We start from the raw sequence: 12,875 nt of genomic DNA on the forward strand, positions 1-12,875 counted from the left end.
TTGGCCTTCAGAGCCAGGAGGCTGTTTTGGTGCCATGAACCTGTCCTTGTTCTCCGGAGAGCTGCCCAAGTCCTGGCCCTGTGGTTTGGAGACTTAGGAGAGGAAGAAGACTGGGACAACTCTGGGCTCTGGCCTGCTTGGGGCCCAGGGGGGAAGCTGGACTTCCTGGGACCCCACCCACTTCAGGGCTGAGCCTCAATGGCCAGGGGGCCGTGCTTGTTAGGAAGCACCCAGGCAGAAGTAAGAACCTGTGATCCCCAGTCCTACCCTGGGAGGCAATGGATTTGGGAACAAAACCTGACACTGGGACTGCCTGTCAGGCAGGACGGGCACTGGGGATGTGGTCCTAGTTCACTGATAAAAGCTAAGGCGAACTGGAGGAAACTTTGGGAAAATGACCACATCAAGTGTGATGGTTTGTTGGTTGCAGGGCTTCTGAGCCACCGTCGGGGCTGCGGTCTCACTCACCTGGTTAAAACAAAGACATCTAGGAGTGAGGCTGCTGTCGTCAGGCGGTACCAGGTGGTGCCAAGCCACCAGTAGAGAAGCCCAAAGAGCCGGCCTGAAAAAGTGGTCCTTGCGCTCAGACTTGAGGTCCTGCTTAGCATGCCATCCTCCTCCCACCCGTGACCCTCCTGGTCCCACTCCCAACACCCACGTGCCAGCACCTCTGTCGTATCCCACAGTGGTCAAGCTCCAATCCCACCTGTCCACTCTGCCCACACTCTCAGGCCGCTGTGAAGTTGCCCACCGAGGCCCATTCTAGGAGCCCAGTTGAAGAGATGGTTAAGAAGTTACAGCTGTGGAAGTAACTGAGCACACCCAGCCAGCACCCACCTGGAAAAGTGATCACCGTCCAGACAAAGGAGCCTGCCCGGGAGACCACGCTTCCTAACTTTGACCCTGAACTGTGCTGATCCATGTCCGCGTAGCCTGCTGGGGAGGAGGAGAAGAAACCTGTCAGCTTGGGGTCACTTTTAAGACCCTTGGGGACTTGAAGCCTGACTGTTATTGAGCTGAGGCCACACAGCCTTTTACTTCAAGTCCCTGAAGCATCACATGGGTCTAGCACATAGTAGGTCAGGGAATGTTTGTGGAAAGAATGAAATGGGAGATATCAGACCTTTTATTTCCTACCAGAGATTCTCCTGACAATGTCTCAATCCACTGATCAGAATAAGATAAAGCAGAGATCACTCATGTGCCTTACAACTTCTGAGCACCTGCTATGCTTAGGGCCCCATGTTAAACTGCTGCAATGGGCAGAACCCAAAAGAGCTGGCTGGGGGTGGGGGTGGGGCAGACAGCCAAGTACTCAGCAGCCTCAGCTCAGTTTCAGGGAAGGCTGAGAGCAAGAGAGGTGCCCCTGCTAGGCTGTGAGGTGCTTGTCACATGCTGTGCTCTCTTGTACAGCTGGGGTGCTCCCTGCCCTGGCCTGCCATGTCGCCACATTGTCTGAAATGAGCTGGGAGAGGAGGTGCCGCCTACTCGTGAAGTCGTCCTCAGAAGAGTAGCCGGAGGAGGAGCCCAGGAAGTCCTCAGTGGCCTTGCTCTCTGCCAGCCCATTCGCCTTGCTGCTCTCGGTGCCGCCCGTGCCCCTCCTCCTCCGCACACGCAAGTCCTCGCCTGCCAGGCAAGAACAGGGTCTCTGCTAGGCCTCCCAGAGCCAGGGCATCCATAGCTTGGGCAGATAGGCATTCCACAGAGGAGCACTGAGAAGGGATCGGAGGAAGCCAAGCCCCAGGTGGAAGACTCAGCACACTCACCCCAGTAGGGCTCACTGTGCAGGTGGTCATCGAGGAGGGCACTCCTGGCGAGGGACACGGCCTGGGGGCTGCCAATATAGGACTCCCGGACCATGGACTCGCTGTAGTAGGAGGTGTGTGAGTCAGAGGAGGGGCCCAGCTGCGGCGCTGGGGACATGCGCTTCATGTTGCTGGATTTCCTCTTCAAGGTCCTGTGGGACAGTCAGGAGGGGAAAGGCAGGGAGCAAGGAGGTGAGCCTAGACAGGAAGCAGGGCTCTGCACCCTGCCGTAGATAGTGTGGGCTGGCCTTGTTGCTCGGCAACCAAAACCTGGTCAACCAGGAGGGATTTCTCCCCCTTGGTGTTGGCAAGCATACTAACCTAGTGACATCCTCAGCCTAGGTATTTTCTCTGCTCCTGTTATCTCTAAATTTCACAGGCCAGCTCATCAGTTAGCCAGCTTCAAACCTAGGTCTCTGACTTCAAAGCCCAAGGTTTTTCCCATGCTTCTTAATAGACTAGCAATTTTGACAGCCCATAGAAAACCCAGACCAAGCTGACCTGGTTTCCTAGAGCTAGCCAATCCCTCAGCCTTGCATCTGCAAGGAGTGGGGGCGGCAAGACACCCAAGTGTACAGGTGGGGACACCAGCATGGCTTTGGGTCAGGGAGGACAGCCACGCCCAACCAGAGCAGAAGAGGTTCCTGCAAGCCCAACTTGCAGTTGGGGCTTTCTGGCTTGGTGTGTGCTTGAAGCTGCCTCTCCCCACTTCCTGTTCTTTGATTGTGAGGGCAGCAGCACCAACTTACAGTGGGTAAAGAAGGGGAGGTAGAAACAGCACCTCGTAAGACAACCCCTTTAGGCAAACTCGGGCATCTGTGGCTATGAAGGCTGCAGGGGGATAGATAGGGCCAGTGGTGCTTCCCCAAGTCCCTACCTCAGAGGACTGTCCTTAAACAGGGTGTTCTGGCTCCCAGCCACAGAGCTTCCTCCGCTGCTGCTGCTGCCACCATCATCATCAACCTGAGAGTAACGCGTGAGGCGCTGGCTTCGTCGGGACATGCTGAGGTGGGATGTGCACCCTTCCCCTAAAGAAAGGATGATGCATGAGGCCAAGTCCTTTCTGCAGGAGGAAGGGCAGAGGCCGGGTGGCAGAGGGCAGGCCCTTGTGCAAACTGATATCTGGCTTCCATCTGTGCCTTGCCCAGGGCTCACTTGGCCACCCTGGAAGCTTCTTCCCTGAGCACCCTGAGATGGTTTTTTGTTTTTTTTTTTTTAAATATTGATCCTTTCCCTTTATTTTTTTTAAACATTTATTTATTTATTGTGTGTGTGTGTGTGTGTGTGTGTGTGGCCAGCTCAGCCCACCAGGGGGCGAGGCTGGCTGGCATGTGGTGCTGGGGGATCGAACCGTGGTCCCTGTGCTTTGCCAAGCTTGTTCCATGTAGGTGCTTTAGACCACTGAGCCATCTTGCCAGCCCCAAACCCTGAGATGTTAAACTGGGCCTTCCTGACATGAGCAGAGAGCACAGCACACAACAGGCATTCTCAAGGTGCCAGGCAAATGCCTTAAGTCACTGCCACCTGGCACACCCTCCAGCCTAGGAACCCGCCATGCTACCCTCTCTGAGCTGCAGCCTCAGCTCACAGATTCCAGGGTGGCACTGTTTCCTCTGCCTCCTGACAGATTCACTGGTCCAGGGCCCCAGTCATGCCTGATTCCTGAACCCTTTCCCCAGGAGCCCAGCCACACTGCGACCATCTTGTATTCTGTACCCCCTCATCAGTGATGCTATGCTGCCACATCTTGACATGGCAATGAGAAGACACCATGTTTAACACCTAATAGGTGCATGGCTCCCTGCACCCCACATGTGTTCCAAACAGGCTTGTGAGTGTCATCGCACCATCCACATGGTTAGAATCTGGGAGGTGGGTAACTTGCCCACCACCACCCAGCCTGAGTAACGGCCAGATCTGATCTCAGATTGGACGGGTTGTAGGACTTGGGTCTTTCTTGATTCCACCAACAAGTTTGCAAGTCAGTTCAGAAATGAGGTGTAGGTCCCAGGTAGTCTAACAACCACCACACATGCTCAGAGCAAGTCTGTGCACTGTGTGGTTACATAACAAATATTTGTTAACAAACGGACAAGGTGGGGAGTGGAGCAGAGATGTGGCATGATAGGCTGGTTGGTCTGCAGTGCAGAAACTGATAATGAAGTAAAGGAGGCCAAAGTGAACAGACCGGGTCAAAGGCAGCAATCCACCACATGCGCAGGATTAATAAACCTCTCAGCTCTACAAACCCAAATTCCAAATCTCAGAGTAACAGTTGAGAAGTCTCAAGTTAGCATTGTGACCAGTCAGGATTACAAAGTCATTGCTCCATCCTAAACGCCCTCAAAAGTTACTTTATAGTGCTTGCAGCCAGGTATGGTGGGACATGCTTGTAAGCCCTGCACTCAGGAGGCTGAGGCAGGAGGATCGGTGGGTTGAAGGCCAGCCTGAGCTACATAGTGAGCTCAAGTCCAGCCTGGGTTAAAGAGTACCTAAGATTTGTAACAGTCTATCACTTTTTTTTTTTTTTTTTTTTTGGTGGCAGAACCAGGGATTGAACTCAGGCCCTTGTGCTTGCCAGGCAAGCACTTACTCTACTGAGCCATCTCCCTGGCCCCTGTCTATCACTTCTGATGCTTCTGATTAACACTGAAATCTTGCTGGTTCTCCTGACCCTGAAGTGAGCATCCACTAACACACCCATTCTCAACAATGCAAACCAGAAGGTCAGGTTCCTCCAGCTAGTGCATCCTCTTTTACAAAACAAGTAGCCTCCTGTCTGGGCTCCTTGGCATCTTTCCAGGTGGAATGCCCATCTGGCATCTTTCCCTGGCTGTAGCTGGTGTTGGTAAAGGACCAATTGGTAGTAGCCAAAGCAGGAAGTTGGCTTGGGTCCTGGACTGTCTTTCACTCCTTATAAGGTAGTTCCACCCCATACTGCCCTCCCCCTTCTGACAGCTCCCCGGGCCCACATGGGGCTCCTCCTCCTAACCCCTGCCCTGCTGAAGCAGAGGAAACACTTGCCCAGAGCCAGAAACAAAGCAACCTGTTTACCCAATACCCACGCAGCTGCTGGCAAAAAGCTAAACATTCTAATGGAGGTGGGGGGCGTGTGCTGGTAGCTGCCACCAGCCTGCCTCCCCCTCTGGAGCTCCTAGAGCAACGGAGCTGCCTCTTATCTCAGTCTGGCCTGCAGCATCCTGGTATCACCGAACAGTTAACAACTAAGTCCTGGTTTCACGAGAGACGGAAAAGGTCAAAGCCTAGCCTCCTAGATGAACCTCTAGGAGTTCAAATCATTTGCATACCAACGCGCGCGCGCGCGCGCGTGCACACCCCCCCCCCACACACACAAATTAACCCCCCAGAATGTCCTTTCTTCATTTTGGAGCTGAACTGTATTCTCTTCTCAGTTCCGCCCTCATCAAATTTAACCTAGATCGTGGGCATCTTGAACATGACACCCTTTCTGCCCGGCACACTCGCACTCCCTTCGCTGTGGGACCCTCATTCCCGCCTTTCTCGGTCCCCCCAGACAGTAACCCCAGAAATGATCCAGGAAGGTACAGCTAAGTCACACCTCCCCCACACTCCCGGTCTTGGCTTGTTTTGTTTTAGAACTGAGCAAAAGCGGGCCTCCCTCCTATTCCTAGAGTCCTGACAGGCATCAGCAGGGAACTGCCAATCCCAGAACCCGCCCGCCTGGCCCCGCCGTCCTGGCCCGGTGTTGGGCTGCCTGGGACACCCGCCCGGCCCCGCCCTCCGAGCTGACCAGTGCGCGGCCGGCCCGGGCCGAGGGCCGGAATGAGTCAGGCACCGGCCAGGGGCGTGAGCCAGGCGGGGGCTGGAGCCGGGCCCGGCCTGGCAGGGGTGGTGGCGCAGGCCCTGCAACCCGGGCCCAGCAGGGGCGGCCCGACGGTCACTGGGACCAGGCCGGCCGCCCGCCACCCTCATTACCTGCGGCCACGACTGTTCCGTGCGGAGCCGGGGGAGTCCGGGTGATCGCGCGCTGCCCGGACTCGCCCCCTTCCCGCGTCCGGTTCCCTGCGGGTGGCGCACCCTGCGGTGCCGAAGAGGAGGCGGCGGGGCCTGGCGCTCCCTGCGCAGGGGACGGCGGCGCGGAACGACGAGGACCGGCCGTCGGCGGACAATGCAGCCAGAGAAGACCCGCGCGGCGCGAGTGGGGCCGGGCGGTGCGCGCGTGGCCGAGTGTGTATGTGTGTGCCTGTCAGTCAATGCTGACAGGCCGCGGCCCATTGGCCAGGCTCCTCCTCCCGTCCCCGCCCACGGCCGTCGCCCATTGGTTGATTTGAACACAAAGGCCCCGGCTCGCCCCGCCCTCCGCGTGGGCCCAGCGTGGGCCCAGCGGCCCAAAGATTCCATCCTGTGAGTCCTGCGGAGTGATGCGCGTAGCGCGCTGCGACTCCTGGGTCTCGAGAGGACACGGCGCGGTCGGCTTTGGGGCCGGCGCTCGGCTGGTCCTCTACTTAGGCACAGGACTCGGGATCTTTTGTACAAGAACGCTTCAGATACTGCGAGTGCGCCCTGGTGCCGCTGCCCCCACGCGCGCCGCCGTGCACACGGTGCCAGGGCCCTAAGAGCATTTGGTACTGGGGGCACCGCGTCGCCGAGGTCGGCCCGAGGGGAAGGTAGGAGAGCCAGGCTCGTGACCTGGCAGGGAGTAGTGCTCCGTTAAACCCAGAGTTGGCTTGCAAAACGCTGGGTTACTTGCACAAGCGTAGTTTTTGACAATTCTACACCCATTTTAGTGACAAGAAATCGCTAGGTTACAACATTGAGATTAGAAGACTCCCTGTGGAATCCAAACCTATGGTTTTCGTTTTTGGGATTGTTTTAGGACTCCAGGCACAGCAAGAGGTGTCCCAAGCGCCAAGACCCCCAAATTTTACAACAGCTTTTCCCTTTGAAGGGATGCTTTTGCCACCACTGACACCAAGGAAGTCAGGGCTGGCTGGCTGCCTGTTCTGCCTGCCCATGGGCTGAGCCTAGTGCTCAGATGCCGAGGTCAAGGCCCTTCCCTCCCAGCCAGCCTTTGCACAGGTGCAGGGTTGGGGAGAGGGCACTTCCCGTGCAAGGCCTTCTAAGCGATGAAGAAACCCAAGTGTTTTATTTCACTTTTAAAGTGCAGTACCGAGAGGAAATGAGACAAGAAGTGACAAAATGACAGAGGCAGGCACAGGAAGGTACTGGGGGTAGGTGACTGAGGAACCACCAACCCTTCCTGCTGAGTTTGCTCAGGACAAAAACCTTTTGGGCCTCTACTGTCTGGCCTGGAATGGGGTTGTCCCTTGCTCTTATAGTACCTTAAGATAACGCTGCCCAGGCAGACAGGGTGGGGGTGATGCTTTCAACCCCAGATGGCCAGAGTGTTCCCCATTCTGTCTTGGCCAATTTCAGCAGAGTCTCCACACTCCACCTTTGCAGAAGCAGTGCAGAGACAGCTTTGCCCCACTTTGAGGGTCCCAGCAAGAATCATGCCCACAGCTGACTGGAGGGGCCCCTCTTAAACTGTCCTGACTCTGTGGACCTGCAGGAGGTGGACTAATGGTCTCTAGATACCAGATTCGGGTTCTGCAATAGAATGTGACTGAGATGAAAAGACTTAGAAGGGGTGATTCAAGATTCCAAAGTGGAGAATCAGGGGATTCACACTGCAATCCTAGGCACCCTCTGCCAAGCAGTGTACAGAGGAGGGGGTAGTGTGACCCCAAAGGCAGAGACTGAGTGATGCGGCCACAAGCCAAGTTCTGCTGACAGCCATCAGGAGCTGGCAGGGACTAGGAATAGACTTTCCCATTAGATTGTCCCTGCTCACACCTTGGTGATGGCCCAGTGATTTTGATTTTGAATTTCGGGTCTCAGAACTGTGAGAAAATCCAGCCTACTTGCTTGAAGTTACCATATTCACAGTAAGTTGTTACAACAACCACGGGAAGCTAACAAATGGCCCTTGGAAAACTTTTGGTCTTGGCATCCAAGGCTCTTGTGATTGTGCCAGGACCCTCTTTCTCTTCTGAGCATTCTGACACCCCAATCAGATTTCTCAGCTGACACAGAGCCTTCTGCCCATCTCCTCTGACCTTTGCCCCTCCTCTGCCCACTTAGTGTCCCTTCCCTACTGGGCTCCTTTCTGCCCTTCAGCCATGCAGTAGGCTGCTCTTCTCCCTGTTACTTCTTTGGGTCCTCCACTGTCCTCTTCTTGCTCATCTTTTTTTTCTTTTTTTGTAAATGGTGGGGGTAGGGGGCGGATTTTCCTGCATAGATTGAATCTCAGTGACTGATGCCTGTGGCCACAGACCAGGGATATATTATGGACTGTCTCCTTTGCTTTTGACCTTGGGTAAGTCACGTAATTTCTCTGAGCCCTTTGCCTTTTTCATAAAAGGAACTAATGATCCCAACTATCATGTCTGCCTTGGGAAGGTCAGTGAGGCTCTCTGGCCTCCCTTTCCTTGCATGTGAGGTCGAGGGAAGGTGGGAATGTGGATGGCCTCCCAATACTGCCCACCCACAGCTGTGGGCTTTGTGGGAGGACAGAGAAGGAGCCATCAGGTCTGTCCTGTACCCTTTGGGAAGGTCAGGTGGCTCCTCCCTGCTTCCAGAGACCAGGACCTCCCTGTTCCACCCACATAGCTGGAGAATGAGCTGTGTCCTGCCAGGTCCCCACCCATGGCCTTGTGACCAGTAACAGGTTCACAGTGGGTGCTCAGTATGCTGCGGTCCTGCAGCCAAGGCCACCTCCTCTCCTCACCCCCTACTCCCACCATCGGCATCAATCAGCAGCCAGAGTGGCAGTGGCGTCTGTCATTAACCATCAGAAGACAGCCCTTGGTGGGGGTGGAGACTTTCATGTCAGGCTTCCTGACTGCAGCTCTCAGGTAACTTCAGTGGGGCGTGATGCCCTCAACTCCCAGGACTGTTTCTCTGCCTCCAGGGCTCTGATGTGGGCTGCTGCTCCTGCCCAGGCCTGTTTGGGGACAAGGCTCAGTATCTGCAGGCTTTCATCCAGGGAGCTCAAAGGCCAGTCACCAGGCTACAGTGCAGTTAAGCTTGTTTTATGGACGAGTCCAGCTCCAGGAAGGAGAGGCTGTGGATTCAGGTTACAGCTGGTCAGTCAGTGCCAGAGACAGAATGCTGGTCCCTGACAAAGCTGGACACTCCCAGGCACGTGGAGATTGGCCCAGACCCTGGTGGATGACTGTGCCTTAGTCACCTCTGTCTTCCATGCCCATTACAGTGCCCAGCTCCTAATAAATGCTCAATAAATGTGCAGCTCCCCACTCTTCTGTCCCAGACACCTTCCCTGGCGTGGCCTCCAGTGCAGACCCACCCAGGCCTTGCCTGCATCCACAGAGCCTTGCCCACTGCCAAGCCCATGCTCAGCCTGTGTGGTGTCCTGGTGTGCCCTTTCCTGTCCTATGCCTGATGGCGTCTTGCTGGCCATCAGCACAGTGCTGCCCAAGTAGAGGAAAGGCCTGGATAGCTGCGTGCTCAAGAGGGAGGTGCTGGCCTGGGGCCTCTGAGGGCAGGGCTCCATGACCAGAGCTCAGGGCCAGCATTACAGGGCTTGCCTGATGCCCATGGAGGTGGCCTGTCCATCCTGGAAATGGACTTGGCTTCTGGGGACATCCACCAGCTGCTTCACCTCCGTGGTGACACTGTGGGGCCAGTGGTTCAGAGTCAGGCTTTAGACTAGAACCTTTCCAGTGAGGACAGGTTATTCAGCTTTCCCTGGCCTCCATCCTTGACTGTGGAATGGGGACGATTAGAAAGTTGGAACACGGGATGGGCAGGTAAGTTTGTCCTTGGTGTAGCTCTTATTTTTCTTTTTTAAAAATAAGGATTGTGGGGATGGCGAGATAGCTCAGTGGACTAAGCATCTGCTTAGGTAAACGCGGGGACCAGGGTTTAATATATATATATGGATTCATTCATTCCACTCGTGCTCCTTGCAGGCCTATTCTGACAATGGGAGACGTGACACCCCCCCCCCCGTCCCAGGGCTCCTGGCTTGTGTGGGTCACTAGAGCAGCACAAGACACACAGCCCAGGAGGGTCCCTGGGATCTAAGGATCCCCTATGACCAGAGCTTCAGTATGTCTTCTGTGGCATAAATAATATTTTATTTTATTTTATTTTTTCAGAACTGGGGATTGAACTTAGGCCCTTGCGCTTGCCAGGCAAGTGCTTATTCTACTGAGCTATATCCCCAGCCCCTAAATAATATCTACTTTTTTTTTTTGGCAGAACCAGGGATTGAACTCAGGCCCTTGTGCTTGCTGGGGAAGCACTTATTCCACTGAGCCATCTCCCCGACCCCCCGAAATAATATTTAAAAAAATATTTTCCCTCTAAAATATTTAAAATTGTAATTTGTGACTGTATAAAGGTCACATCCAATATAATCCAGGTTTGATTATATTGATCTTTTTTCTTCTGATAAAAAAAAAAAAAATGCAACATTCCCTAGTCCTGTGCCTGATGGAGAGTCGGCTGTCTGCCCGCGGCTGTAATAAACAGACCTAGGGATCGGGAAGCTGCCAGAGTTGTGGGCAAGGGCAGTAGCTGGGGAAGACGGGACAGCAGGGAGGTGGGCCTGCTGCCTAGGCCTGTAATCCCAGCTATTTGGGAGGCTGAGGTAAGAGGTAGGAAAGACGGCAGCTGACCCAGGCAATTTAGTGAAGCTAAAATTTATTTATTTATTTATTATTATTTTTTTATTTTTATTTTTTGGTGGAACCAGGGATTGAACGCAGGCCCTTGTGCTTGTCAGAGAAGCTCTTATTCTACTAAACCATCTCCCCAGAGCCCTAAAATTTAAATAATGTTAAAAAAAAATCTGCAATTTCCGAGACAGAAGGATTGCTGAAAGTTTAAGGCTAGCCTTGGCGAGTGAGTCCAAGGCCAGCCACAACTACCTGGTGAGACCCTGTCTCAAAAGCCAAAAACATAAAAGTAAAATGAATAAAAAAAGAAAACCAGGGATGTAGTTTGGTGGTAGAGCACTTGCCTAATGTGAGTGAGGGTCTGGCTTTGGCCCCTAGTCCCACCCCTCCAAAAAAATCGGGATAGTGGAGAAAGCGTTCAGCTCATAGGCAGTGGCCAAATGGACCAGACCCACTTCATGAAGACAGCAGCCTGAGACCCACTCCGGGTGACCTCCCAGCCCTGCTACTGGAGTGGTCACCTCTGGTTGGGAGGCCCCAGGACACCCCTAGGCCCCGCCCCATGCAGACTTCCATCTCTCGCCATGTCCCCGCTGTGGGACAGCAGCGCCCCCTAACTTGAGCATGGGGTAGTCAGGTCCCCGCCTTTCCATGAGGGAGGATACCCAGAGGCACCGTTGCCTCCGGGTGTGACACTAGTACTCGCCCCGCCCCTTGGGAAGGGCCGCCTCCCTGAGGCCCCAGCTGTTGCCCCAGCCATGGCTGAGGGCCTTTTGCTTGGTCTGGATTCCAGTCCACTTAGTCCGCGTGTGCCCAGCTTCCCTCCCCCACCACCCTGTTTCCTAAGGACCAAGCTTCCTGCCAGCCGGAGTCCCTCAGGGGTGGCAGCTGTGTGACTGGCCTTGGTGGCTCCCCATTCAGCAGGGCTGGATGGTGAGGACGAAGGCTGCACAGCTCAGCTTGCTGGCCAGTCGAGCTCCTCAAGCCCCTCCAGGGCACGGTGCTTTGCAGCCTGTGTGACCTGCTGCGGCAGCACAGGGCCCCTGGGGCTGGCTGGTGGTCCAGCCAGGGGCTCAGTGGCCAGGAGCTGCAGGCTAGAGAAGGTGGACTTCCCCATGCTGAATGGTGGGAGGCTCAGGCTGGGGAATACGTGGCGCATTCACAGTGCATGTGTGTGCGCACACATGTATGTGCCTATGTCTGGCTGTCATCACCCTAAAGGACGCTTCTGGGTTCCAGGTGGCTCCTGGGCTCTGAGGATCCCAAGCTCATCACCTTGCTTTTCGAGTCTACAGAGTTCGGGGCTCTGCTGCTTCCTCTTCCTTTCTGCCTCCCACCCCATTCCATACCCCACTTTAGCTGTGACTGTATAAAGGTCACGTCCAATATAATCCAGGTTTGATTATATTGATTTTTTTAAAAAAATTTTTTATTTGCAGAACTGGGGATTGAACTCAGGTCCTTGCACTTGCCAGGGAAGCGCTTATTCTACTGAACCCTCTCCCCGGCCCTGATTTTTTTTCTTCTGATAAAAAAATGCAACATTCCCTGGTCCTGTGCCTGATGGAGAGTCGGCTGTCTACCCGCGGCTGTAATAACCGGACTTAGGGATCGGGAAGCTGCCAGAGTTGTGGGCAAGGGCAGTAGCTGGGGAAGACGGGACAGCAGGGAGGTGGGCCTGCTGCCCAGGCCTGTAATCCCAGCTATTTGGGAGGCTCAGGCGGCCTTGATTCCAGGCTGCCTTCATAACGCAGGCAGCTTCTGGCTTCTTCCCGGCCTGCATCCCTTCCCCAGGTCCTGTCCCTCTGCCCACCCTCCCTCACAGGACATGACGCTAGAATCCTAGGTCCCTCTGGCCTCCCTCCATAGGTGCTCCCTTGGGAGTCCTCATTGTGAGGCCTCCTCTTCTCCCACTCCCCCGGGGTAACGTGTTATGCTGTCCTCACCCCCAAGACTAGGGGATCTCCCCAGCTTCCGCCCTCCTGTCTACTGCCACCTCCACAAAACTGTCAGGGGCCCTTCCTGGAGCACAGGCTGGGTCTGCTCATCTGTCTCCAGCTCTTTACCTGTCCATGGTTCCATCACCCCCAAGTCAAGACTTCCTGTGATTCAGCCTCTGTCTGTCTGTCTGTCCCTCCAGCTCCATGGCCTGCCCTCCCCACCTCCTTCTCCACTCAGGCACAAAAGCATGACCATGGCAGGGTTGGGCCCTAGGCCTGTGTGCCAGGATGGCACTGGGCTGGCATGGGCAAGACAGATCACCTGCTTAATCCATCTGATGTGCTTTCTTCCTGGGAGTCTGGGAATTGGCGCATGCCAGGGACGTGGCGCCCATGTGACCAGCTTCCAGGGTAAGGCTTAGGTGCCGAGTCTCCACTGAACA

General features: G+C 55.0%; 1 protein-coding gene and 1 long non-coding RNA gene across 3 annotated transcripts in view; one reads left to right on the forward strand and one right to left on the reverse strand.

Moving 5' to 3' along the window:
- Sun2 (Sad1 and UNC84 domain containing 2) overlaps nucleotides 1-6,039 on the reverse strand; it is a 16,238-nt gene extending 10,199 nt beyond the window's left edge. Inside the window, exons 1-6 of one of the 2 annotated variants that reach the window (XM_004634696.2) lie at nucleotides 5,763-6,039; nucleotides 2,683-2,833; nucleotides 1,767-1,957; nucleotides 1,489-1,626; nucleotides 838-933; nucleotides 469-562 (exon numbers count right to left, since the gene is read on the reverse strand). In XM_004634696.2, coding sequence (XP_004634753.1) covers nucleotides 469-562; nucleotides 838-933; nucleotides 1,489-1,626; nucleotides 1,767-1,957; nucleotides 2,683-2,807 — 644 coding nt within the window. In that variant the 5' untranslated portion in view covers nucleotides 2,808-2,833; nucleotides 5,763-6,039. Of the gene's footprint in view, nucleotides 1-468; nucleotides 563-837; nucleotides 937-1,488; nucleotides 1,627-1,766; nucleotides 1,958-2,682; nucleotides 2,834-5,762 lie in introns of both variants that reach the window. The other variant, XM_023718951.1, reaches the window with a different exon arrangement.
- LOC111817614 overlaps nucleotides 1-9,334 on the forward strand; it is a 20,539-nt gene extending 11,205 nt beyond the window's left edge. The window contains exon 4 of the long non-coding RNA XR_002821766.1: nucleotides 9,325-9,334. This is a non-coding gene — a long non-coding RNA (uncharacterized LOC111817614). The remainder of the gene's footprint in view (nucleotides 1-9,324) is intronic.
- Nucleotides 9,335-12,875: the final 3,541 nt, after the last annotated feature.

Source organism: Octodon degus, unplaced genomic scaffold, assembly GCF_000260255.1.
Source record: "Octodon degus isolate 3935 unplaced genomic scaffold, OctDeg1.0 scaffold00064, whole genome shotgun sequence".
Classification (NCBI taxonomy): Eukaryota; Metazoa; Chordata; class Mammalia; order Rodentia; family Octodontidae; genus Octodon; species Octodon degus.